Consider the following 26,100-nt stretch of genomic DNA (forward strand, 5'->3'; position numbering starts at 1 on the left):
GGGAAGTTGTGAAGATGAGGGAGAGGGAGGTTTTTAATATAGCTGTTATTGCTATGGAAGCCTCCTCCTCTGAGTAGCCTGGCTTGTTTGAAAACAGAGATGGGAAGCAGGATGTATGCTGAACATCAGGACAAAATCAGAAACAAAGAGGCCTTCTGGCAAACGGTTGTACGCCGTTTCAGTGTAAAACGGAGTAATAAATCTGGTCTGAAGTTCAGTATTTTCATAATGCAGTAATAAGGCCTTTTGTGCTTGAAAAAGGAAAAACATGTAAGAAGGGAACACTTTCTTGCAGAAAAATAGTGAAAATCACTCCTGTGGAGGACCGGTTGGTGGTGACGGTTGGTTTAAAAAAAAAAAACAAACCAAAAAAACCACCTGATTAGTTTGGGTTAATCTTTCAAAATAGCATTTTGAAACCTTACCAAAACCTTACGTAGTTGTAGATGTTTTAGTGCTTTTATAATGTAGGCTCTGCCCACAGAGAACACCAGCTCCCCCCTTCTCATAGCTGAGCCAAACCAGGTCTGGGAACCTGCCCTGTGTCTTTCTGTCCTTACGGCAATCTTCACGGAAGTCCTGGGATCTCAAACATCTCAGGGGTATGAACCTTGTTTGTTCACATCCTTGGGTTTAATTTATCCTACCTCATCATTAAAATAAAAAGCTGCTTACATCAGTGAATGGAAAGTGTAGGGAACTCTCTACAACTCTGAGCAGGTTTTGGTTGCTACCAACAATACCAAGGACTAGTCAAATCATTCACCCAAATGCACCGAACTACAAGAGTACGTGAAATCTGACTTTTAACTTTGTAAAATGAGGCCGCTTCTGCTCAGTTAGAACTTCTTGGGTCTGGAATCGTCCCGAGACAAAATGTTTTTGCAAGTTTTCTGGAGTAAATTTCTGCAGTAGGAACTGAATTTGGTCTGAAGGATTTTAAAAAAAAAAAAAAAAAATCTGCCTGTTTGAGCATTGAGTCCTTACCTATAAAAATCTGATGTTGCTTTACTGGATTTTCTTGACAGAGAATAATATTATATTTCCTTTGATGAAAGACCTTGGTGACCCCAGTCAGCTTGCAGCTAAAAAAAAAAAAAAAGAGGATAGATATAAAGAAAAAAAAAGTCTTAGATTACAGGTTAGCCTCAAACTCAACTTGGTTCGAGGAGTCGTCTGTCTCTTTTTGCTGCAGTGATTTTATCTTTCTGGCACCTTTAATGTTCTGCCCTTTTGCTAGGATAGAGAATCGAAGCTAGCAACTGTTCCAAATAGGTGTGTAATTCAGTCATGTCGTTTTTCTTTGGAATAACAAATAGCGACCACAACACTCACTAGATCCAGGATTCAGATCCAGCTTCTCTTTCCAGGCAGTCCCTCAAATATCTGTCTTCTGGTGAGCTTTCACTTCAAAGTAAAGCTAATGAAGTGCCTGTCCACGCGTTGCAGTTATTACTGCTGCTCACAGACGAAAAAATATGTAAAAGAAAAAAAGAAAAAAAATCCTTATTCAACTCCTCAGAAACCACTTCAACTGTATTTGCCCCTTTCCTGATCAGTCCGCACAAGAGTTTTCGTAGCTGTTACTCAAATGTTTGTCATATTAGCTTTTGGGGTTTTTTGCAAATAAATACAAAATTACAGTTAGTAATTTCACATATTTGTGTTGGAAACTTGGTTTTCAAGACCTTGTAGATATCTGATCAGAGCAGAGAAACATGACGCTTCACTTATATCTGATCAAAGCATGCCAGTAAATGGAGGAAAGTGATTGAGGGAGTACGATTTAGTCTGCCCTCTGAATTCTCTTTAAAAGCGGATATATATATTTTAAAAACTAGAATTTTAAGTTGTTGCCATTCCGTTGCCATACAAACAGAGAAAAATCATGCCCTTTCTACCAAGGAGGATTTATGCACTGATAATAAAACAGCAAACTGGTTAGCTATTAAGTGAAGCAGAATAACACCTTTTATTGCTGAGCCTGCAACCATACTCTGCCGTAGGAAAGCCAAGATAAATATTTGGTTGGAGTGTGCGAGATAAGTGTTAAAATTACCAAGGACTTATCAAGTTCCCGTATATTCCAGGATGGGAACAGTTTACCTCTGTGGTCTTTGCACTGGCAAAGGAGGGCAGAGGGGGGGTTAACGTCTCTCTAACCCCCTCCGCTTCCTGCCTGTGCGGCTGTGAGCACCAGGAGCAGATCTCAAGCACGATTGCTCTTTTAAGTGGAAATTTCTTGAGCAAAAGGTCATCTTTCATATATATTGTTAAGATAAAAGAAAAGCTGCTTCATAAAGAAGGTATGACCCGGGAAAAACAGAAGAACTGTTCCTTGTGTCTAATGAAATGCAGCAGAGAGTGCCAGTTCAGACTCTAGGACGAGATCAAAGCAGGGTATGGTGTTTACCTGTTGAGGAAAGATGCAGCAAGCAAAAGAAAAACTCCTATTAAAGTTACCCAGGTCACAAAATAAGTTACACTATTGTAAGGCAATAATTTGTATGGTCAGGAACCTAGATAAGAAAATGGTGTAGTAATAGTTCCCACCAACAACAGGAGGGTTTGTAAGAACCAGAAGACGACTCAGAGTGGACACAAACTTCCTCCATAACTGTTTTAAGTAAGCTTATTACTAGAAGTAAGTTAAGGACATTGTCCTTGAAGAGATGGAAGAATGCTTCCCAAACCCAGGGAAACAAAGAGCCCAGTACCAGATTCTCCGTGGTGCACAACAGTAGCTGCTGACTTGGGTTGAATTTGTTACAATTTGTGTCTAAGGAAACTGGAGGCAGAATTTGGACCCACGAATCCAGCAACCTCAGTTGATGCAGTTTATAGGTGTAAGGTGATAACTGACATTTATGAGAACGCTTATGCATTAAAGACTCGTGAAGCTGATAGAGGTGGGCTGTTTGCAAATCACTATTACATGCAAACTGCATGTAACTCCTCCTAAACTCCTCCTAAAACTAGTCACAAAACTTGATCTTTACTTGAAGTAAAGACGTAACTTAGCCCATTGCTCTAGACAACCCTTTAACCCATCATTCAAAGGTTATTGACTTTTTATCTTTGTCAAGCTCTTCCTATTACACTTCCAATTCCTGCCAGAAACACCTCGGTGATTCCCTTGAATGCACAAATGGAAAATTTTCTTCCAGTTTCTTAGGGGAAACAGGAACAAAAATTAAACTTTCTTCTTAAAAGTGTGTCAGAAAACTTTCTTAGCTGAAAGGGGTTTTCCCTTCTACTGAAAGCCCCTGCACGGGCATTCTTCGCATCTCTGAAGTATGCGATATGCCGTGGTCACGTGTCATCAGCCTCCAAGGATGTGCCACCTTAGTCAGTCTTATTTGAGAGGGTTTTGTCATGTCTCCAGAGTTTTATTTTTGTCCCATTGTATCTGAATGCCCTGATTTGATTGCACAGAAGTCGTAGAACCTCCAGCCTTGGAGATACTAAACCCTCGACTTGCCAAGTTCCTCAGCAACTTTGAGCAGGAGGTTGGACTAGGCCTCCAGAGATACCTCTGAGATCACAAAATCATAAAAGAAAATCTTCAGCATCAGTTATTTCAGTCTTAGAGGGAGATGAATATACAAGAATGACTCCTGGAGATAACTGCAAGAAAATTATCATAAAATTTTTAATAGCAAGCCTAAGATCTCAAACAAGATAACCTGTAACTTCTGCAACAACTTTGATATGATATACCTGTTAATACCAAATTAAAGTAACTGCATAGGTAGATTGGATATCTAAGTTTAAAAAAAAAAAAAAAAGAGTAAAAATAAGGTATTCTAAAACAGGATTAAAACTTTCCTAAAGCCTCCTATGGAATCCATCAAGCAAGGTACAAAAAGTCACTGATGAAACAAATCAACCTCTCTGAAGAGCTGACTGTCACTCAGCGCTTTATTTAACCAGACAGTGCTGCTCAGAGCTGGGCATCTCCCCCCAGGATGCGTTTGCTATCAGGAGAGACGCCCAGGCCATGGCATAGGCATAGCTTGGGACAACGCTCCCGTGGGCTGCAGCCCTAACAGCACCGTGATCTCCGAACGATGGGCTCCCTGAAGCTGCATTGCTGCTTTATTGAGTCGCTGTTTCAACTCATGCAATGAACCATTTCCTTCAGGCAAATAGATGGTGAATTGATTATATGAATGCGTGAATAGGCAGAAATAGAGATTAAAATTATTATAGATTGATTATCTCAAAAATGTTCATAAATATAAATTAAATCTACAATTCCGCGGGGAAGCGGGTTGTGCTGCAGCCATCTGAGGCAGCAGGGGACAAGGAATATTTATTCCCTCATCATTCTTCTCCCCGCTACCCCACCCCCAAAATGTTCACCTCTTCCACAAGAGAGGAGTAAAGAACAAAGCAAAATCTCTTGTGCTGCTGTAGAGGTCCATGGTGAGTCCCCATCTTGCATGTGGGATCCCCTTCAACTCAAAATGACAGAACAAAAAGGTGTAATACTGAGGGAAAAATGCGTAAATATATTGAATGGCTTCTGTATGAAGAACTACATAAATTAGGATTATTTTTTTGGCTCAGAAAGGAGTTGGCAGAAAGGAAGATGACAGCAGCATGCAGAATGACTACTGTAACATAAAAGGTAAACAGGAAAGATCAGTCATTGCTCAGAATAAAAGTATTTTAAATGCCAATACCCAGGGCAACTGCTTCTGTTTGATTCGGTATTGGAGGCTGAGAGTATAACTTGTCCTGCTTTTATAATGTTCTGCACCCCTCTGCAACAGGCTGCAAAATGAGAACGGGTTTGCTTCAGGTCAGATTACCTGGATATGAGCATAAGAGCTTCTTTTTATGGCAGAAAGGAAGATACTTCTTTATACAATTACAGTGGGGAGGGAATTAATTAGCAGTTCTCGAGGGCACAGAAGATTGTTATTTAGCAGGGCATTTATAAAAGGCAGAGGAGTCAGCTAAGGAAATGCGTGTTCAGGCTCCTGCCCAGCCGTGCCTCCACCTCCTGCGGCAGAACCTCCCGTTCACGTGTGCTGCTCTGCGCCGGACCGGTGGTTCGCTCCAGCGCGTGGAGCATTCCCAGGATGGCCCTGAGAAGGCTGTGGAACGAGACATGCAGGAGATTAATCAATAAATCTTACGGGGATCCATATTTCGGAGGAATATACAAACTGCATGCCTCTGGTTGAAGTACGATTATAATAGAAAGAACTTTCCAGTAATTCACAAAAGCTCGGTGGTTCCCAAAACCCTTCTACAAAGGCAGCGGTGCTGAGTCCCAGCAGCTGATCTTGAACTCAGCGAGGGCCACCCCGGTCAGAGTGTGAGTGCGACCCCCGGGGTTAGGGGAACTAACAGCTCGGGGACTACCCTGCAGCTCCAGAGGTTGTCTGTAGCTTTGCAACCTGGAAGAGGAGCTGGCGTTGGGAGCGCGACCAGCCTGAGAACGCTGCGGCTGCGACGCTGCACTCCTGCCTTTCGCTAAGAAAGGTGCTAAACAGAGTTTTAACAGTTAAGTCCGTGATGTGTTTTAATTACTTGATCCTATTCTTCCTTTTGTGTGCAAACTCCTGGGTATGACCTTTCGCATTTTTACTGATTTTACCTGAGTGTCATCTGCTCAGTACTGTAAGTAATTTTGTTTAAGTCTTCTTTTTAAATCATCATCAAAGATAAATTATTGTGTTTGGGAACTGGTACTGCAATTCAAGAAAGGCTGTTTCTTCAGTGTAAACAAGTGCTTAAAATCCCACCAGCTTATATACTTTTTTGAACTGAGATGAATCAAATTCCTGAAGAAGCCCGTACAGCTATAGTGATGCTGAGAATGCTTCCATGCCACGTTTGTGAGGTACCAGCTTACTGCACTGCTGAAGCACTTTGATTGCAACCTCTTAAAAAAACCCCAAACCTCACTGATTAAGTCTGAATGTTTTTTGGGTTGTGTTTTTTTTTTTTTTTTTCCCCTCCACTTTCTTAATGTTTACCAAAAATAACCCCAGAATGCGTCAGAAGAAGCAGAGATCGTGAGCAATGAAAAAGCAGACACCTCTTTAGAAGCGGCGGCTCCTGACAAAGATGAGAGCAAGAGCCCCGAAGCCGCAGAAGTGAAACCCAGAAAAGAAGAAAGCAAAACCCCCAAAGCAAACCTGAGGAAGTTTTTTAAACTGGTAAGCAAGACGCTCCCTTCCTGGAGTTCAGCGCGGCGGGTTCGGTGCAAGGCTGGGCGGGGAATTCTCGACAAATCTTATGGAAATAAATGTCTGTAAGCGCAGGAGTGAAGAACCCAGTGCTGCGGGGTGTGCGGGACCCTGCCCCACGGCCCCCCACGGCCCCCCACGGCCCCCACGGCCCCCCGCGCATTTCGCGTTCTGCATCTCCCTCTCGTGGCTCGGCCGGGAACAGCCCCGGGGCTGCCAGCGCTACACGCAGCCGTGGGGTGCTCCGGGCAGCCGTGGGGTGCTCCACGCACGCCGTGGGGCGCTCCGGGCAGCCGTGGGGTGCTCCATGCAGCCGTGGGGTGCTCCACACACGCCGTGGGCTCCGTGCTGGCCCGTCTTGCCCCGCCGAGGTGGCCCAGGGGGCTCGGAGGGGTTCAATGCACCGGGGGAGCCTTCAGCTTCGCAAACAGCTTCCACTGGGGGACGTGGGCCACGGGTGGGTGCTCCTGGGGAAACCACCGCCCGCCCGCCGCAGCAGCAGCAGCCTGTGCCGCACCACCCTTTAATCCCGTCTTTGCTTCGGGAAGGTCCGTTTTTAGTAGCGAAACATCCTTTGGCAGCTTGCGGTAGGTGAGCTAACCCGGCACGTGAAAGGATGCGCTGCTGCTCCGAAGATGTCACGCGTTGGGTGGAGAAAGGCACGAAGTAGGATCTAACGCTCCTTCCCAGGCACGACGCGGGGGAGGAGGAAAGCACGGAGGCGATCGCGCGCCTGCTGTCATCTTGTGGTGACGGGCACGAAGCTATCCTAACGAGTTGTGTGCAGATGACAGCCAGACAGCATTCCTCAAAAGAGTCTAGAAAAGTGGCCAAGAAAGAAAATAATCCAAGTCTAGAACTAACGCTTCTCTGATTAAAATTGTAGCAGGCCTTGAGGATTTATATAGCAATTGATCTATTTTGGCAGGGTTTGCAAATGTGTATGAAAGTTTTCTATTTTTAATCAATGCTGGTTTATTTTCAGGCAGCTACACGCTGCGGGTGTCAGAGCAGCTTATACATTAAAATGTGAAAAACGTAGTTTCCCATCACACGATGTAATAAATAGCCCAGGTTGTCTGAACTGTCTGCTCGCAGGTACGCGCTGGTACACACAGCAGCGAACAGTCACATTGTCAAGGGTTCAGATTCGTGAGTCAGACCCTAGGCGGTACACGCAACAACCCAAATCCTGATTTTTTATTTCCAAAAGATTGGTGTTTCTTCTGTTTTCAGTTGTTTGTTAGATGGGCGCATTTACTTTTAGGTCTTCAGAGTTACTGTACTACCTAGCCACTCTGGTGTATTTGAGGATCCAAGCTAAAATTCAACCAAAGAATTGTGCACCCAGCGTGCCTTTAATTCCACATAAGATTTTACAAAATTAGTCAGTTTGGGAAAATCTTGGCCTTATCCCTAAGTCCGAGAGGACTTGTGGCCATCTGCGTAGAGGCTTGTCACCATCGCACGATAGGCGTGCAGAAGGTGACACAGGAGCAATGCGTATCAACCACTGATGTCTGTGGCAACCATGCCTTCACCTCACGTCACTCTCCACACAAAAATATAGCACCGATTAAAAAAATAAAGCTATGCTCCACACCCTTCTTAGTCACCGTGGAAGAAAACAAGAGCTGCGTTAAAAGTGGTAGACGTAACGCTGCTCTAATCAGAGCAGGGGTTTAATCCGGATTTTGGCCCAGAAAACCAGAACTAGTATGTAGACAAACATGTACCCACCTGGGGAACAGAATTGTATTAACTGTGTAACTGGTTTTGCAGCTTTCTGAAACCTTTAGCTCTACTTTTGGCTATTCATTTCCAAACAGATCCTGGATTATTTTAACATATTTATTGTCCTTGAAGTATGTCCCAGGCTGTTTCCTCTGAATAACTTTTGGATTACTGGATCACTACCGTGCTATGTAGCTGCCACGCAGCTTCGTGCCAACGGGTCAAACCTCTCATTAGGTAGTATTTCTGATTCCTAAGACAAAAAGAAGGATTTTAAGCCGTTACTAAACAACTACCTTCTGTAAGGCTTTTGAACTAGCGGTGAGTGCTGAAAACGCACAAAATGTTTAAGACTCCAAAATGTTTTAGCGTTGGCTTCTCCGTTTACACCGTCGCGCAGCCTTGATTTCCTCCCAAGGAAAAGGGAGAAGCTCCAGAGCTGTGGGTCCGAGCTGAGCGCTGCGCAGAGACGTCTAACAGGGCCCTTTTGCTCAGAAGAGCTCTGCTGGCAGCCTGGGTACCAGAAGGTATCATTTCCACTCCAAAAAGGTCCATTTCCACCGTAGTTTTCTCTTGAGGTCTGGCCACCCTACAGGAGCAGCCATGGCGTGGAGGAATTCCCCAGCCAGCTTTGTGACAGCTAGCTCGCAGCCTGGCAGCAGCGTAATCCTGGCACCGCGGAGCTCAGAGCAATTTTGCCCATTTTGGGGGGCCGCCATGTGCAGCCTCCCCAGTCCTCATGATACGTCACTAGTCTGCTGCTCATACTAATGCTAGTTCATTTAAAACTAACTCAGGCGTATGAGAGTTTACACTGCAGCTCTGGCCGCAGCGTGGCCGTACGTTTGAGGAGCACAGCGAAGGGGCTGGCATCAGACCATACCCTTGTGCTTTCTACCTGCGTGAGGAACTCAGTCCTTACACCTCTTACCTGAAGCACTGGGGGTAAAATGATGTCTTCCTGTGGTTGCATCTGTTCAACATCTTTCACGTGAAAATCTGGACAAACCTCAGCCAATGCCTAAATGTACTGTGTGGTGTTCCACCTCCCACGGGTGACACCGGGGCAGGAGGCTCCTGGAGGTGTGGGAAATGCCTTGAGGTGGCATCAGAGCCTGTACAGACCGGGTGCCATCCGGGTGATGCAGGTCTTGGAGCACTCCTCCTGCCTTGCCGCAGATGGAGCGGGCCATGACGTCTGTGAGACAGGGTCTTACCAAGCACAGGAGCTCACGGGCTCTGAAGCAAACCCTGCTTCTCGGTCAGAAGGAACGTGGCAGGACTTCTTTGATAAATCCCAGGCTCCTGTTTACTGATACGCTTTATTGTTTAGTCGCCATTCTGGCAATAGATGGATTATTGCTCTGGCTGCTGAAAGAGACTGGCTTTTAATTTTACATTAATATGATTGTTTACTGGGTTCCTTTTCTGCCTGCAGAAGCTATTCTGATAACATTCACAGTTATGTTACACAGGTCGACCACCCAGGTGCCTAAGAATAGGTAGCTTTTCTTCTTAGGATCCAAGACTGCGACTCATAAATTAAGTTTAATTCTACTTCAGTCTGTTGTGAGCCTCAGACAGGCCAGTCAGTTATTCTCCACGTGCCTCAGTTTTGACATATTCTGCTCAGAGAGCACAAGCACAGGCCGATGGCACGTAGACGTTTAGATCCGTAGCACTATAGTCGCCACTCTTGCCACAAGGATGGCCACTGCGGGAGGTAGGAGTAGTTGGCTTTGGAAAAGGCAGCCTGTACCTCGAAGGCTGCCTGCCGACTTGCTCAGCGCAGACATCCCTTCGCGTTTGTCATGGATTGTTTGCAGTTGCAAAGCTCCCGAAAGTCATCGCTGTGGTTAAAATGGAAGAGCGTTAACTAATGCTGTAAAAGCTATTGGGAAATTGTAGAAAGCTATAACGTAGTAGTTTAAAGCCCTGTGATTCAATAAGAGAAGAAGAAATACCACTGCTCTTTTATCTAAGCCACACCTACATGAATGTGAAATCCTGTGCTTCCAGTTGAAAGTCACTCATGCCTCGTTAATCAAAATCAAATAGCTATCATCTCATTAATTCCAAGGTGGGATACATCAGCCCCAATGCAAATGTGTTGACAGAAATGGCTGCACCTGAGGTGGTGCCCAGGTTCCCTGTAAAGGTGCTGAGCAGAGGTGGGCAGGTCTGAGAGCCCCTTAGGAGCTGTGTGCCAGGCGATGTGAGCCCTGCCTTTCTCTGTAGAATGTAAAAGGATGCAAAGCTAGGTAAGATAAATCCTTTCTAAATGTCTGGTTTGAGGTATCTTGTGGAGATAAGAAGGGTGTAAAATGGCTTTTTTTTTTAATCAGAATGAGTAGAATTACTAGCTGTGAGCTGAGGCTGTAGGCTTTGTCCTCAGCTGGGAAGTTGGCTGGCAGCACGGCTGGGCTGAGATAGTGTTGAGTATGGTCTGCAAATCATGTGTCCTATTTCTGGATCAGTGAAGATGCTCCCAAGGAGAATTTATCTTTCTGGAATAGCAAAAGGATTGTTTCCAAATTGTCTGCAGTGTCTGTGCTGGTCTACTTCCCTGCATAAATAAGCTTTTATATAATAAATAGCATTTGGAATCAACAATAACTATTTTATGTTGTCCCACCTTAATTTTCCTTCATTATTCATGAAAACGTAGGAAGTCTATTGCCTGTCCCCGCCCTCCTCCACTTAAAGATACGCTGATCTGCCCATATGGCCGCAGAAAACCCTTTCAGGAGGATTTGAGCAGCAGCACTCCTCGATGACCAAAGGCAAGGAGAAGAGGTCAGCAGTGCTCTAGAGAAATCCTCGTGATCGTTACATACGCATCTCACTGAAGGCAAGAGGGAACTTTGTCTAGGCAAAGACCTCAAGGTCTTTACACTGTTATTTATATTCTGGTTTAAAAAAAAAAAAAAAAAGAGAGAGCTGGATTATTAAAGGTTGGCTAAAGCAGGGGTTTTTCTTTTTTTTCTGTTTGCTTTTTGTTTTATTTTTAGGGGGGAAAAAAGGTGACAACGTGGTTGCTGTTATAGCATGAATTTTTTTTTTAAAGACATACTGAAATAGAAATGCAAAGTAGATCTTATCACAATACATCTTCATACACTCTGGACTGAATTTCTGTCCTGTAAAGTTCAGACAGACCACACTGTGCTTCCTCCCCTCCATTTCTGCAACCTCTTCCACAGATAAGAGTCACGAGCATAAACATGCAAGAGACTGAGCAGCGGCATGTTCCAGAAAGAGATTTTTTTTTTTTTTCCCCCCACCGTTTATGACAAGTAATGAATTATCATAGAGTTAGTTTTCTATCAGGCTGCTGCTACTTATTGATTTTCTGTGGTTTTATAGGAAAGTGGGAGACTGAACTAGGTCCTTGCAATAACACCATACGTAGGATCAGGCTGATACTGTTGGGCTTCAAGTAACAAATCTACAAGCTGCAGAAAACCACAAATCCGCCTGATCTATCTTTAGAACAAAAGTCACATCCTTTCATTGTTTTCATTGAACTTATGCAATGAAAAATGACATTTAAATTTGGGCACTTTGAAATTCTGGAGTTTATTTTATGCTTTACTGCTAAGCTCTGTGGCTTATATGGTACTTGGGAGAATACCACATTGAACCCTCTAACACACTTTTTAATGAAAGCGTGCATACTATTCTTTTTGTTTATTTTATATTACTAATTGTAACTAAACCTTAAACTAAATCTTGTCATATTTACTTATTGAGCTAGTTTTGTCAAACAGGATTTTTTTCCTGATTTTTAATTCTAGATAGAAAGAGGGGATCATACCTCAACACCACATTTCGGAGTCCAGGTTTGCTCTGAATGACCTGAGCTACGGCCTCAGGCTCTGCTCCGGTTGTCCGGCGGGGAAGGAGGAGTGGGCACCAAGAAGGGCCGTTACTGGGATGTGTAGAGAGAGGAGGCATAAACTGGAAAGCAACAGTTGGGGAAAACTGGGTGCTGATGATAAAATATCGAAATATATCTATAAAGCTGAGTGGGTTTTAATTATTCACGGGATGTGCACTTAGTATGATGGTTAAATAGAAAGGAAGTCCCACTAGATCTTGTAAGACAAATTTGTCTCCAAAAAGCAAGCAAAAGCTCTTTCCTGGCAAACTGTCTTGTTTACTGGCCGGTGCGATCGCTGGTCCGCTGAGACCTCCCTCGTGTTTCTCAGCCCTTAATTGGAAAATCGACTTGCAAGAGACAATGGCTTCGCATCACGAGCTAGCAGAACTCTGCCTCCGAGATGGGGTATTTCAAAAATGGTGGTAGAGCGGCTGAAATGTCGGGGTTTGGTTTAGGGTTGTAAAGAGAATCCGTACGTCAAACCGTGCGTTTTTTGATACGTGTGTGTTTTCATATTGAATTTACGCCTCAAACAGGAACCCAGTTAGAAGTCCTATAACCTTTTGTTATTTTAGTCAGTCAAGGGTGATGGAGGGACAGCCAGTTCAGAAGAGGTAAATGGCCCAAGCCCCAGTCACCAAGTAAGTGCCTGGATTTTTTCATCTTTTGGTGGTGGGTTGTTGTCACCTACTTCCATACAACTCTAGCTTCTGAAATGTCAAAACCACTGAAAGATAAGCACTATGTGCTCACTGAGCTTCATATATTTACATATTTCTTTACTTGTCTATTTATTTTACCTAGTCATACTACTAAACAAGATTTTAAAGGGTCACTATCAGATTTTTAAAAAAATGCTTTTTTTCCAGGTGTGTTCCTTTTCTTGAAATAATTAGGGGGGTTATGTTCAATTTTATTCCCATCTCTCTCGCTATTATTTTACTTTCCACATGTACCTTGGCTTAGGCAGTGAAACTAAATACACACAGCTAGCATAATTTTTACTTTGTTGATTTACTTGTCTGCTGAGGAAAGGATCATTTAGGTGGAAACTCTATAGAAGAGAAATGAAAGTGAGAATGAAAAGTGTTCACGGCAATTTAACAAAAGCCATGAAAATATTTTTCTTGTTCTTTTTGTTTCTTTCATTCTATGTTCATAAAAGCTAAACCAAAACTTTGGATGTGACCTTTACATTATATTCTTTATGGCTTTAAAAATGCTTCAGAAAGATCACATTTTCATTAGAAATACAAATGCTGTTACCTTTTCTGAGAGTCAAATCCTCATCTGTTGCAAGTCAAGATATCCAGAATAATTACGTTCAGTAATGAGAGATAAAACACAGGTTCCATGTATAGCCATAGGGTTTCCTTTAACCTGCGAGCAAAACTGAGGTTGTATTGAAAACTGACCGTTCAGAATTTCCTTTTTTATTTCCTTTTTTAATTAGTAGTAAAATTATTTTCTCACTCTTCCTATTTTCATGATGTCCTATGACAAGATTAATCTTTATGAATTATTTCTCTAAAAGCACCCAAATGTAGAAGGTCTTGTCTAGTGGCATTTATTCCTTATTTCATACAACAGCCTCTGTGAAATGATCTGGGTAAGTCACTAAAAGTTATAGTCCTGGATCTGCTTTTTATTATTTTAATTGGCAGCCAGTTTCCTTCCATTTTTTTTTTAAATCAATTTATGAGTCTTCCTCCTTCTCTCGCTTGCACTGGTGTACGTTAGCAGTTTTATTACACAGAAGAGCTCAAGGAAGCCTGTACCTGCTGTTGACTTTCTCCTTTTTTAGAATTTCTGTGAAATGATCTCCTGAAATTACGCTGTTGCACCTCTGGAATGCTGTGATTCTTCTTCACTTTTCATCACTGCCATTCTGTATGCAACAGAAATGCATAACAACACTGATCCAAAACCTGCGGAAATGTAGGGGTCTGCCTTTTGCGTTTAAAAAGCAGCCTTGGACCAAGGGCTCCTGTAACGTGATGGGGAAAAATACGTGATGGGGAAAAATACTATCCTCTTAATATTTTTTTTTTTCCCTTTCCAGTGGCACCGTTGAGAGAGTAAAAGCAATCTGTCAGGTGCAGATCACCCTTTAGAATAAGAAACATTAACATGTTTCATTATTCATAGGCTTCACTTTGTATTTCCTGAGCTGCTCCCATCAATATAAAATATGCCAATTTCCTGCCTTTCAAGGTTAATATGAAACACCTCAAAGAGATTATCTGATTGGATTTTTTTTTTTTTATTTTGCCTGGAAAATGTATTATTAATATATTTTTTTTTTTAAGTGTTTTGTTTGACTAACATCAAAGGCCCGAACCTGCTCACAGAAATAGTCCCGTTGCATCCAGTTGAGATTTGGCTACAGCACTGTAACTGTCCGGCACCTACACAAACACGTGTGGCGAGGACGACTCGACTCTAGTTTTACTCCCACGGAATAAACCCACAGATTTCACAGGGTGCTAATAAGGGTTAGGAGCTGTTCTGGCACCTTTGAAGGCAGACGTACCCAGTCTCGTAGCTGTATTTTGGGCGCTGTGGTTATTTCTGAACTGAACGTGCACGTGTGCAGTTGTACCAAAGAGGAACGTTTCAAAAGCGAGCTAAGGCAAGTAAGAATAAAAGGATTTTGTCAAACTAACCGACGGGTTCGGCAACCGAGAGCTTCCCTCCCGTCTGAGAGCTACAATGAGTCAGAAGGGAAGAGGCAGAATTAAATTTGGGGTTGTGAAGCTCAGCTCATCCTTGTGCTGGGAGAACTCCTGCAGCACTCAGCGCTGCATCCAGACGGGTCTCTCTCCGTCTGCGCGGCCCCCGACGATGGTTCTCGGCACTCTGAGGGTGTAGAATTTGCTTTAATAAACTATTGACGGTCGGACGGTGCCAGCCGGTGGTGTGGGGGGTACCGATCCCCTGCGCATCCAGGTTTCCCGCGCTGTGCTGTCTTTGCACGTCTCCTGCAGAACTAGAGCAAAGACTAGCTTCGTGACCGAATGGTTTAGGTCTAAAAGCAGACAAATCCAGATGTAAGCAAATGATCTTTAAGGTCCTTTCCAACCCAGGCCGTTCTACGATGATGATTCAAGGTCTGTCCTTTGGAAAGGGAAATAGTTAAATACAAGCATATATTTTGTTGAGGACTTAAGCTAACTGGTCAAGACTGAATGTGTTAAGTGCTTGCAGGTTCTATAATTGAAACGTGGGGATTTTTTAAGATTAAGTGGGGAAGAAAGGTGAATCAAGTGAAAAAGGTCAGTGGTAGTATTGCTACCCCCTCTTATTCCTGTTTCCCCAAAATCAGAGTGGCTTGAGGGGGTTTTTTTAAATAGGTATGAGAGCTGTATTTGCATTTGGTTTCTTTAGAGTTTCTGCTTTCAGGTTTTTCTCTGAAATCATGATCTCTAAAAATGTAAATTTTTTTTCTTTTTTTTAATGAGACCTAAGCTTGTCATGTAAGCGTATAACCCTGGGCCTTTAGAACACCAAATATTTCAAGATTTATGGTAAAATCCCCAAAGTTGGAAAAATTACACAGCATTAAGCTCTGGGCTGTGCCCTGAGGGCAGATGTAAGATTTCCAGCTTTTCAACATGGCAAATTTGTGTGTTATTTTAATTATTATTCTAATAAATAAGGCAATATCTTTTTTTTTTTTTGTGTAAGAAAATCTCATTTGCAAACAGATCTCCCAGCAAAAGCAGCCCTAGTCGTCTGCAAACAGCAACAGTTTCATTGCCTTATCCTGTTTGCCAGATCTGATTTTTCTCCCGTGAATTTCAAACATATCCCATACTTCTCTGAGCTTCAGAATCTTTTCCTTTACTATAAATAGGTGCTCTCTCATTGTGTTTGTCTTTGGAATATTTGCTCTCTCTTCGTTTGCACTTGTACGAGAAATTTTCTACGATGCTGTGGCCTTCCATAGCCAAACCTTACGTTGTTAAACTTTTGGCGCAGCGTTGCGGTTTTATAGCGGACTTTGTTTTGTCCTTTGCTTTATATGGTGTCTTTTACTTCTTTTCTCTCCCAAATCTTTGCCTTGCATTTCTTGGGTGCTTTCACAGCCTGGGATCCAAAAGCCGGGGGAGTCTCCGTTGGCTCGTGACTCTGCATCTTGCCATGCGTGTTCTCTGCCTCCTAAAACAGCTTCAGCATAGACGCAGCTGTAAACAAAGCAAGTCTGTGCAGGGATGGTTTCATCTCGCAGCCTTTGCTCGTGCGAGTAATTCTATCGGCTCCCTGGGAGTCCTTCCCTAAGTCGAGGCTGCGGGAGTCCGTCCCAATCTCTGTAAATGAAAACCTGTTGGACAGCAGGATTTCTCCCTGCCAGGTGGCCTTTCATTTTTTAATATATTTATGGATCGCCTTCCAAAATGTTTACATTTCGCGCTAAAAATAACCATTGTTTGAAACTGCTTTAGACGTTAAACTCCACAGAGAGGCCAGTTGTCCCAGCTGAAAGCGAACCTGTGGGCCAAAAGAGCAAAGAGAGTTCAAAAGCCAAGAAGCCTGCGGCGGAGCTGAGCAAGCAGAAAGGCAGCAAGCAGGAAGCCAGGGAGCAGCCAGACTCCAGGGAGCAGCCGGCAGCCGAGACCGACTCCATCCACAACGGGGGAGACGCTTCAAAGGAACCCTCCTTCAAGAAGACAGAGAAGAGGCAGTCACTTGGAGGGTTTTTTAAGGGCCTTGTACGTTAACTTGATATTATCTTTTTAGTCATTTTTCAGCTGATGTAAGTACCCAGCCTGCAAACCGTTACCGATCTGGGATTTGTGCTCGGATGGAGCGCAACGTCACGAGCAGCTTGCAGGACAAAGGCCAAGGGACAGCAAGTTTTTGGGCAAAGGGGAGAAAACTTGGGCCTCGGGGTACTGATTCACAGGCAGGTATGGGTTTACTACGGGAAAGCTGTAATTGTTCCCACACCCGTCTCAGAGGTTCATGCCTTGGCTACGGGGATGACTCAACCGTTCCTGTAACAGGTACGGAACCACCTACAAATTACGGTGTGTTTATTTAGGAAAAGTGGAGGTGGTGCATCTTTACCAGAGTAACCTCCGGCCACGGTGGAGATCTGGGGCTGCGGGAAAGCCTGCAAGGTGAAAATCAAGGTAGCCTGCTGGGCGGGTGGGAACCAGCACAGCACTCACAAGATAAACGCCGCGTGTTAGCCATCGGTTATAGGCTAGTTAAAGCACACACACAAAAAAAAAAAAAAAAAAAAACGTGGTGTTTTTTCTTCCTGCTTTATTTTGTTAAATTTTACCCTAAATTTGCTATGCCCCCTTCACTGAAACCTGAAATGTAGAACCGAAAGAACTCAGCGTACTAAAAATCAGGGTTTCTATGAGACTTGGTGTTACTGATGCAACTAGTGGTTCCTCGGAGTCATACAGATGGAAACTTTTTGTTCCCCTTGTCCATGTTCAGGGGCCAATGTAGAAACAAAAGCACAGGCTGGACCTGGGGCTGCCTCTCGAGCCTCAGCAAGGGGCAGATGTCCGTTGGTTTTTATACGGACATCGGAAGGATGCAGTTTGCTCCTTTTTCATCACGCTGTCACAACAGCGATGAATCCACGGAGCCATGGGGTCATTTTTAGCATCTTTTGGAAACCCTGTGCATAAGCTGAGCTTTTTCACAAATTTCAAGTGATGCAAAGAACCTAAACAGATTTATCTGTTACCTGCAATGATTCCTAGAGAACCTGGCTCCCCTGAGACACATACAGGTTTGGGGTTTTTTTTCTTCCTCCCCACCTTACTTCTAAGGCTGCCAGGAAAGCAAAAGAGCTGGGCAATCTCCAGGTCTGAGAGAAGAAAAGTCAAGCACTATAGATTGAAACGGTAACGTAGGTTTGGAAATTCGCCCTGTTAGGACACTGGGTTATAAAGTCAGGCTGCCGTGCAGACCAGTGTGACTCATTCAGAGGCAGATGTTTTTCCACACCATCAGAAGTGTTTAATTTGCACGTATTTCACAGAATTACTGTGTACCCTTCAGACAGCGATTTGCATTACCAAAATACTTACATATTATAAGGGGAATTAAGAACAAAAGAAAAATAACTTTCTGCAATATTGATTAGCAACAGTTCAGCCACTTCTGCTTTCTGTTTCACCCCATTGTCCTGGGGTAAAATCCTGGTCCACCGTGAATCAATGGGATTTTCCTGCAGTTTCAATGGAGTGAGGAAGTCCTGGAGTAACTACTAACGTGCGTTGGCTCCCACTCATCTTGGCTCCCAGTGAAGTCAAGAGGAGAAATCTTTTTGCTCAGCACAATGTGAAAAAGCCAGGGTATTGGTTTACGTGTATCTGTGAATAGTACTGATCAAAGTCATCACGCCCGTGCACGCTCGCGTGCGCTTTTCTTTCCTCGCTCCCTTTGCCTCCAAATTCTGTGTGAAGTTTCCGTTGTGCACATCAGTGCACGTGTGTAACGTCTGAGCCACGCTGCCAAGTGTGGTGTGCGGGTGTCGTGTCCTGCTCTGGGTCTTGGCAACCCCCCCGCAGTGAAATCAGGAGTTCTGTTACTTAAACCACTTAGATGATGGGAACAGATCCCTTACGTCGACCGGAGGGGAGGAAGGCAGCCACGTTTTACTGGCATAGGTTATCTAGAAATGAGGCAAATGTTAACTACCTCTTGTTTCCGGAGATAATTGAGACTTATTTTTCTGGTCTGGAGATTTCTTGAAATGAAACGCTGGCAGCCCTCCTTTGTCAAAATTCTCACTGTGGCCACTGTGTGAGAGGGTTTGTGTGGTGACAACCGCACTGTATTTTGTTTGGTGTCATTCATCCAAGCTGTATCCAAAAATTGTTCAGAGACTGTAACAATAGATACAAATTTAGAATTATTCCAGAAAGGGAGACAGGAGGAAGTGCAAGCTAGCGAGGAAACGTGCTTTCAAGTGCAAGTTCATGAAAGACACAGAGAGAGGCAGGAAAGGTGTCTCAGATTCAAAGGGCAAGAAAAACCTTTTTGATCAAGAGAGGAGATTGTGAAGAGGTAAAAAGATCATTTTGGGGGAAAAATCCAGAATAAAGGTAGAGGAAGTAGAGAGGTTCTGCAAGATATTTTTGCTTGCTCGAGTAGTATGCCAGGCAGTTTGGCCGTACAGTCCCTTATCTTCTGTTGCAATTACAGAGGCCAATAGCATCCCCATAGCTTCCCTCTCCCATTAACAAAAGATGGAACTTTAAAAAAAAAAAAAAGTGAAGCTTTTGACAGCAGTATAGCTGATTTGGTCAGTTTATTGTGCTTTTGAACTGGGAAGGAAAACAAACCCACAACAATGAGGTCTGTGTATGGAAAATATCTCACAGAAAATGACTACCTTTTTTTGAATATCCCCATGAAGATTACCCACACCTAAGAAACCTAGTTCTGCAACACCTCGGAAAATTAATCTACATGTCTCCTAGGTGATCATACTAAGTCCCAGGAATGCATAATCATTAATCTAAAAGTATTAGGTCACACACAAACCAATGCCAGAATTTCTCTTTCAAGATACCAGCTCGAATATCTGGTAACAGCTCAGCAGAAATATTAAGCTTTATGCTGATAAAATGGAAGCAGGAGATATTTAAGAGGGGATCCAGCAGGCCTTGCTTGCTCATGTAATCTGTGCCCAGCAAGCTCCTCCTAAATTCTGCTGAGCTATTTCAATAGCAGCTATTTTAACACCACTCCCTCCTGAATCCATCGATTCCTCTGGGAAAGGGCACAGAGCGAGAGGATGTCATAGTGCAGGAATGCAGCTGATGAGAACACTTCAGTTCAAGCATCTGCTCCCAGTTGGGAGAACAAATACTGAAACTTTGGACAGAAATGGAGCCACTTATGCAAGCAAACAGCGTTACAGCCCAGCTCCCTGGTTTTAGCACAGACGATAAGGTCCGGTGACTGTTCCTATGGTAAAAGAGATGGATTTATAATCTATTCAAAATGCAAAGGTATTTAGTGAGTCTTAGATTAGATTAGAAAGAAAGAAAAAAAAACCACCACCACCACCAAACCAGAAGATTAATGACATTGTTTTCTGAGCTGGAATAACTCATACTGAAGTTGTCAGAAGCTGGGAGCGCTTAGCATGAGGAAACTCTTCTGACCTATTCTGACCAGAGTATCTGGTACACGGACACAAACTTCTCCCGAGCACAAACTGGAAAACAAATATACTCCGATAGCACGGCATTCCTGCGTGTGCGCTTTAAAGTGCTCTGCCCAAAATAATATCTTGCAGCTTAGCTGTCACAAATGCAACTCCCGCTGCGCTGGGTCAGGCAAAGTAACTGAGGGCGAGACGTGAGCTGGTGGTACCGGTGCTTCTGAATCTGAGGGCAGAGCTGGAATTTGTCCGTTAAAAGGGCAGGAACAAAGTTCTTTATTTCAGACTGGGCTTGGAAATTCCAGTTGAACGAGAACCATCAGCCAGTCTCCCTCAAAGCTTCCTGCTTTAATCAGCAACCACCTTGAAAATGGGTGCAGCAGGGAGACTGTAGGGTAAGCAAATAACGTATGACGCTTCAGCAAATGTGCTAAATGAGTCAAAATGGGGATTATCTCAAGTGAGCTCCCCCTCCTCTACTCCTCCCTCCACCCATTTGTGTAGGAAGAATGGCAAATAGTGTCATCTCGTTTCCGAGATCAGCCTAGAAATGGCTTAATATCTTCATGCATCAGACAGGAACAGCTCCAGCTGACAGACTCCATTACTCTTGTAATGGGGGAAATCTTTTCACTGATGTGCCGGTTTTCAGGATTGCTGGATACATTTGGAATGACTAGCTCGTTTGGTATTGTTTGATGGATATTAGAACCCATGACATTTTTTTATGTCTGTTCTGTTTGCCGCTATGTATAAGCAGCCAAAAAAAAGTTACTCTGTTCTAGAGTGTCTTTCAAACTCAACCTCGGCGTAAGCAGAAGCAGCTGGCTGAGGTGCACAAGATTACAGTGAGTTTAAGACAGGGAATTCTTTTAGTCCATTGTGATTTTTGGCTGCTCTTTTTTTATACTTAGATTTTCAAAGGTGAAAAGTTAAAAGAGTATCAGCGAGGTGGAACCTAATCAGTATAAAAGCCCCACTGTTTTTACTTCCCTGAAAGGGATGAGGAAGTTGAGATGTTTCACTCTCCCGGTCAGACACAGAACAGTCCTATGGTGACCTGAAGTGATGAGTCAGGTTTCCAGCGTGAGACTGTACTGTGTGAAAGGACAACTGGCATGTCGTTCTGCACAGTTCTACTGCAGGGACAGCACACAGCACTCACCTTTGGCTTTGTCACGCTGCTTTGCTGTTTAGCGTGTCATGGGTTGGGCATCTGGCTGCAAACGGGATTGGCGTCCGACGCAGTCTTAACAGTGACCTCTGAAACAGTGTTTGTGGATCCATCTTGCTGTCGTGTTCTGACGTCTCGACGGCTTCAAGGCCGGTAAAATTAGGTCAACGCATCTTAAACTATAGCCAAGTTTTTATCAGTTACTGGTCAAAAATATAGTTGGTGTAGCTAGATCTGTGCGTTTCCTTCATCTAAGCCGGATTAGTGTCTTGAACTGGTTCCAAACCCAGAATTATATTTGTAGTGTAAAAAGCTTTATCACTCTAACATTGTCAAATACCTGTCATGCATGAAAGTATTTAATGTTCCTTTAACTTAGAGCAGACCAAGGCTGGCTATAATACACTATTAATCATGCTTGAAGGACTCTTAGCGTGGTTTCAGTGAACCGTTCAGGCCAGGGAAATTTTAGAGAAAGTTATGCCAAAACTACAATACTGCAAGTACACAGCCACTTGTCTCCAGTACATTAGTCCAGTTTCTAAAAACAATAGTTTTCCATGCTGACTGGGAAAATTATACTAAAGTAATCAATACATTTAGGCAAAGTCGCAGGCAGCAGCTTTCTGGGGTTCTCAAGATGCAGATGGTACTCGTATACTTACGCAGATGAAATAAAAGGCAAATTAAGAAAAGCAGAGAGGTGAAATGGGTGGAAAATAGCTGCTAGCAAAACTCTAACACATAATCCCAGCCTTAACTGTTCTGAAATATTTGAAATACTTCATAATTTTCTGTATCTTATTCCACAGGGCTCCAAAAGGATGTCTGATGCAGAAGTGCAAACAGATCCAGTGTCTATCCTACCTGCTGGGAAATCCAAGTAATGAATACACGTGGCTGCTGAAGGACCAGCAGCTCTCTGTGAGCTCCCTTGCAGCAGAGATGAATCATTCTTTTCCTTTACATGGCTGTCATCAAATGCCTGAGGCTAAAGCAAACATTGGTGTATCATTTAAGGTATATCATTTACAGGGTTTGTTCATTAGATGTTAGAAAGCAACTCTAAAGATCATCAAGCGATGTGTAGTATATTTAAAGAAAGGTCATGTGGATGATTTTAAGTCTATAGAGGGTAGTGTATGTAAGGTAAGAAAGTGGCAGTGAATTAAATAAATGGCAGAAAAAAATGCATGTGACAAAGGAATGCAGTTTGTGCAGCAAGGCATGAGCAACAAATCCTCAGCTTTAGAGAGCTTTAAAGCAGCCAGGAAAAAAAAAAAAATAATCTCCTTTGATAAATGTTATACTTAATGTAAAAACAACCAAGTCACTTTTTGTGGTTTTCAATAGAGCTGAGATTAGGAAGAAGTCTGCAGTGTAATAGAATCAGTGGTTATAAAGTTATGCTTCATATTGGTTATTAATGTAAATTAAAACGCTAAAATGCAAAGGCTTTACATGATTGAGACAAGTTCTCTCTCGTCTTGGTGAGGTGGGATAACAAATTAAAAGCTATTTAAGGTTCTAATAGGAACACAAGGGGGCACCCGCGTCCCCCCGCAGTCCTAACTCCCAGGCTGTACCTACAATCCTGTTATTAATGTGTTGCAGATGATAGGAAACTTAGTTCTTTCGTCAGATATTTGTTTATATCCATACCTGGAATTAATCCTAATAAAAACCAAAATCAAGGCTGTCCTGGCACCTCCCTGCTTCACAAGACTCCTATAATAACCGTAGTTAATAAATTTTACAGAAAATTAAGTTTTCTGTGTTTTATTCAACCCTGAGCTAACCTGGACGGGGAACCGTGGGCCTGATGTTTTAATCCACACTAGCATCTGAATGATACAGTACTGTATATTTTGACCTCCTTATGATTAAATAAACAAATACTTATCCTTTCAAAAAAAAAAAATTATTTGCTGCTTTACTCTTAAAGTTTGCTATTTACATCCCTGTTTTCTGATGATTGATGTGACATTAAGGCATAAATCAACACATAAAGACACTGCCTGTAGTGCGAATAGCTGTCGTTCTTTCTTTCTTTGAGTGAAGATCGTAACTGGAAATCAAGTGAGAATTCTGTAAAATCTGCAGAATTGCATCTCTAACTAGTCATAAAAGACAGGTAAAAGAGCCTTGTTTCTCCATATGAGCCGTTGTAGGTAGGTGGTTTTTTTGCGCTTGCCTCTGCAAACCTGTGACTTGCGGCAGACAACCAAAACTTGCTGCTGGTTCTACGCACAGAGAGCACAGACAAAAGGTCCTTTAGTTTTAATAGTACTTTCTGTTCTCCTCCCGAGCACAATGGCCCTTTGATGCCATATAAAGTGATATCAATCAAGACTGCTTACAAATTTCAAACCTGATTTGTAACGACCTACTTCTACATCTGTGTAGGACTGGTGACTTCTGTGCATCCCCATTTATGGCAGCATGAGAGAATCGGGCTTGTTATATCCTGCTTTGCTCCACAAAAAAGTCTTCGGCTTTGTCTACATGACAAGAGTATACAGCTTTAATTAAATCAATGCATATAAAGCTACATACAGTGAGACAAACACCATGGTTACATGCTGGTATGAAAGTGCCAGATGTCAGCATAGTGAGTGTTATCAGAAAAGAGGAATAAGCTATCATGCTATTTGCTGACTTCACGCTCCTGTAATTGCCTCTGTATTAGAATAGTATTTAAGCAATTTTCAAATAAAAATATGCTCTCACTAATTAACTATATTATAGACTGTATATATATTATTATGTTACAGACAGTGTAGATATTAACATTATATTATGGATAGATCAGGCCTTCTGCGGAAGAGAACAACTCTTCCTCAGTCCGCGCTTTAGGAGCAGGTCCGCGTTGATTGAATTCTGTATTCCCGAGGCAATTAGGACTGCTGACCACGTGATTCGGCCGTATCACTTGGCAATGGGGCTAATTTCAGGAATCAGGAAATCCTCTTGGCAGAAAAACAAGAAAAACAGTAAGTTTGGCTGTGGATGCCCCTTATGCCACTGAGCTATTATTGCAGATGAAATAACGGTTAGTGTTGGCACTGCCTCCCACGTAGAAACTCCCTGTTTTGTTTGATTCCTCTCTGATAACAGGAACAACACAAGCTTTGAAGAAGCGAGTCAGCCTTCTCATAACGCAGCAACACATGGAGCCCCAAGAGGAAGAAAGGTCTTAGGAGATGCATCCACAGTTAAGTTGAGCTTCCGCATTCCACATGCCATATAAGAAACATAAAAGTACAGCTTTTATGTTCAGGCCCGGTAAAGCTTAGCAAGTCATTTGGAAATCAAAGCTTTGGAAGAGGCTGCAATCCAAGACAAAGGGAAAGAGCAGCCAAAGCAATACATTGCATTTAGACTCTGTTGTCAACAAATAAGCTCTGGTTTTATGCATAGGATCTTTTGAGGGGAACTGAAGCAGATCAGGCTGCTTCAGGGATCTAAAGGTGTGTTTCATGGAGGCATTTTGGAAGAATTTTAAGAAGCTAATGCAATCTCATAAATATAAAAATCCGGGGAATAGATTAAAATTGCTACTTTCTGTGTAAGAAATGCTTCCCTCCAACGGACAGATGTTTATTCCCCTGCTCACGTTCCTGGGAGAGGTTCGGGGCTCTGCCGCAGTGTCCCACGTCTCCGGGATGAGCCCTCCGTGAGCCAAGCTTGCCGTTGAGGCTGGGAGAAGCAAGCAGCTCCATGGCAGGTTGGGTGCCGCAGGTTTTTGTATCCTGAAAGCCGATTATCTCCCATGAAAGTCTATCTGAGCTCAATTGTTCTTCTCTGGAAGCTGTCCAGATGTTTAACTTCACCGCACTTCAAGAAGGTTTTTATAGATAACTCCTGGCACAACTGCCCTGCGCTGACTGTTACAATGCGCAGCCTGAGTAGAACAATGTGATTTCCGGCATTAAACAGTCCGCCCATTAATTCTGCGCATAATCAGCAGCTAATTACCAGCACACACAAAACAGGTAATTGCACTTTATCAGCTATTATTTACGTGGTGTAAGCATTGTTTACAGACCCTTGCCTAAAAAAAAAAACCCAAACCACCAAAGGCAGGTGGTTTGTGGCCTGCCCCGTCCAGTGGTTGTCTTGTGCGTGGCTGAGGGGCAGCTCTGAGGGGGCCCCGCTGGAGCTGTGGCCGGGGCGGCTGTAGTGAGGCCAGGACTGTCTCCATAGCCAGGCCTGTCTTCTTAACCAGGTCTGTCTCCATGGCCAGGCCTGTCTCCATGGCCAGGCCTGTTCCCATAACCAGGTGGCCGGGTCTGTCTCCACATCCAGCTGACCACCTGGCCCAAGGTCGCATGTCCTGTCTCCAGGGCGGGGAGGGGGACTGGCAGAGTTGGCACACTTCTCCCCACATTTTAGGGGAGGGAAACTGAGGCAGCGCCAAGGATGGGCCCAGCCCATTTCTGTGCTCAGGGACAGCAGGTTTGTGATGGCTGCCGTGACCCCTCCTGGCTTTTCTCTGGTGGGAGTGCTGGGACAGGGCCTCTTGGCAGCCACAAAACGGCTCTGAAGTGTAAGGAATCGCTTGGCAGGTCACAGAAAGAGAGAGACCTCGCTGTGTGTGACCTGTGGGGGTGCAGCGTGCCTTTAACGCTGGTGCCAGAGCAGTGCGGGTTTGTTTGTGGGCACCACACCTCGGAGCCCCACCACCCCTCCGCTGCGTCCCTCAGCCTCCTCCGCCTGCCGCTCCTGCCCCGGCCAAAGCGGGGGGCATCCGGGGGGCTTCTGCTGGTCCCAGCTCCTGCAGAAAATATGCCTGAAAATATCGTAATTGCAGTCTCATTCCTGCATAATAGGATCTTCGGCGGTTCCTGTTGGGCCGCTTGTCTGCTGAAAGCATTTGTTCTGTTGAATTGTGCACGTCCATCAATCACGCTGTATTTGCATTCCCAGGGAGGTTTGCAGAGCAATAAACACCTCTGAG

At 43.7% G+C, this 26,100-nt stretch overlaps 1 protein-coding gene across 5 annotated transcripts in view; it reads left to right on the top strand.

The window, feature by feature from the left end:
* The window catches only part of BCAS1 (brain enriched myelin associated protein 1), a 54,940-nt gene extending 31,058 nt beyond the window's left edge, over window positions 1-23,882 (top strand). For 2 of the 5 annotated variants that reach the window (XM_075768508.1, XM_075768511.1), the window contains 3 exons: window positions 6,009-6,176; window positions 16,269-16,535; window positions 21,953-23,882. In XM_075768508.1, coding sequence (XP_075624623.1) covers window positions 6,009-6,176; window positions 16,269-16,535; window positions 21,953-22,027 — 510 coding nt within the window. In that variant the 3' untranslated portion in view covers window positions 22,028-23,882. Of the gene's footprint in view, window positions 1-6,008; window positions 6,177-12,398; window positions 12,465-16,268; window positions 16,536-21,952 lie in introns of all 5 variants that reach the window. The other 3 variants (XM_075768509.1, XM_075768507.1, XM_075768512.1) reach the window with 3 other exon arrangements.
* The last annotated feature ends 2,218 nt before the right edge of the window (window positions 23,883-26,100 follow it).

The sequence above is a fragment of the Balearica regulorum genome, chromosome 16, assembly GCF_011004875.1.
Source record: "Balearica regulorum gibbericeps isolate bBalReg1 chromosome 16, bBalReg1.pri, whole genome shotgun sequence".
Lineage (NCBI taxonomy): Eukaryota > Metazoa > Chordata > Aves > Gruiformes > Gruidae > Balearica > Balearica regulorum.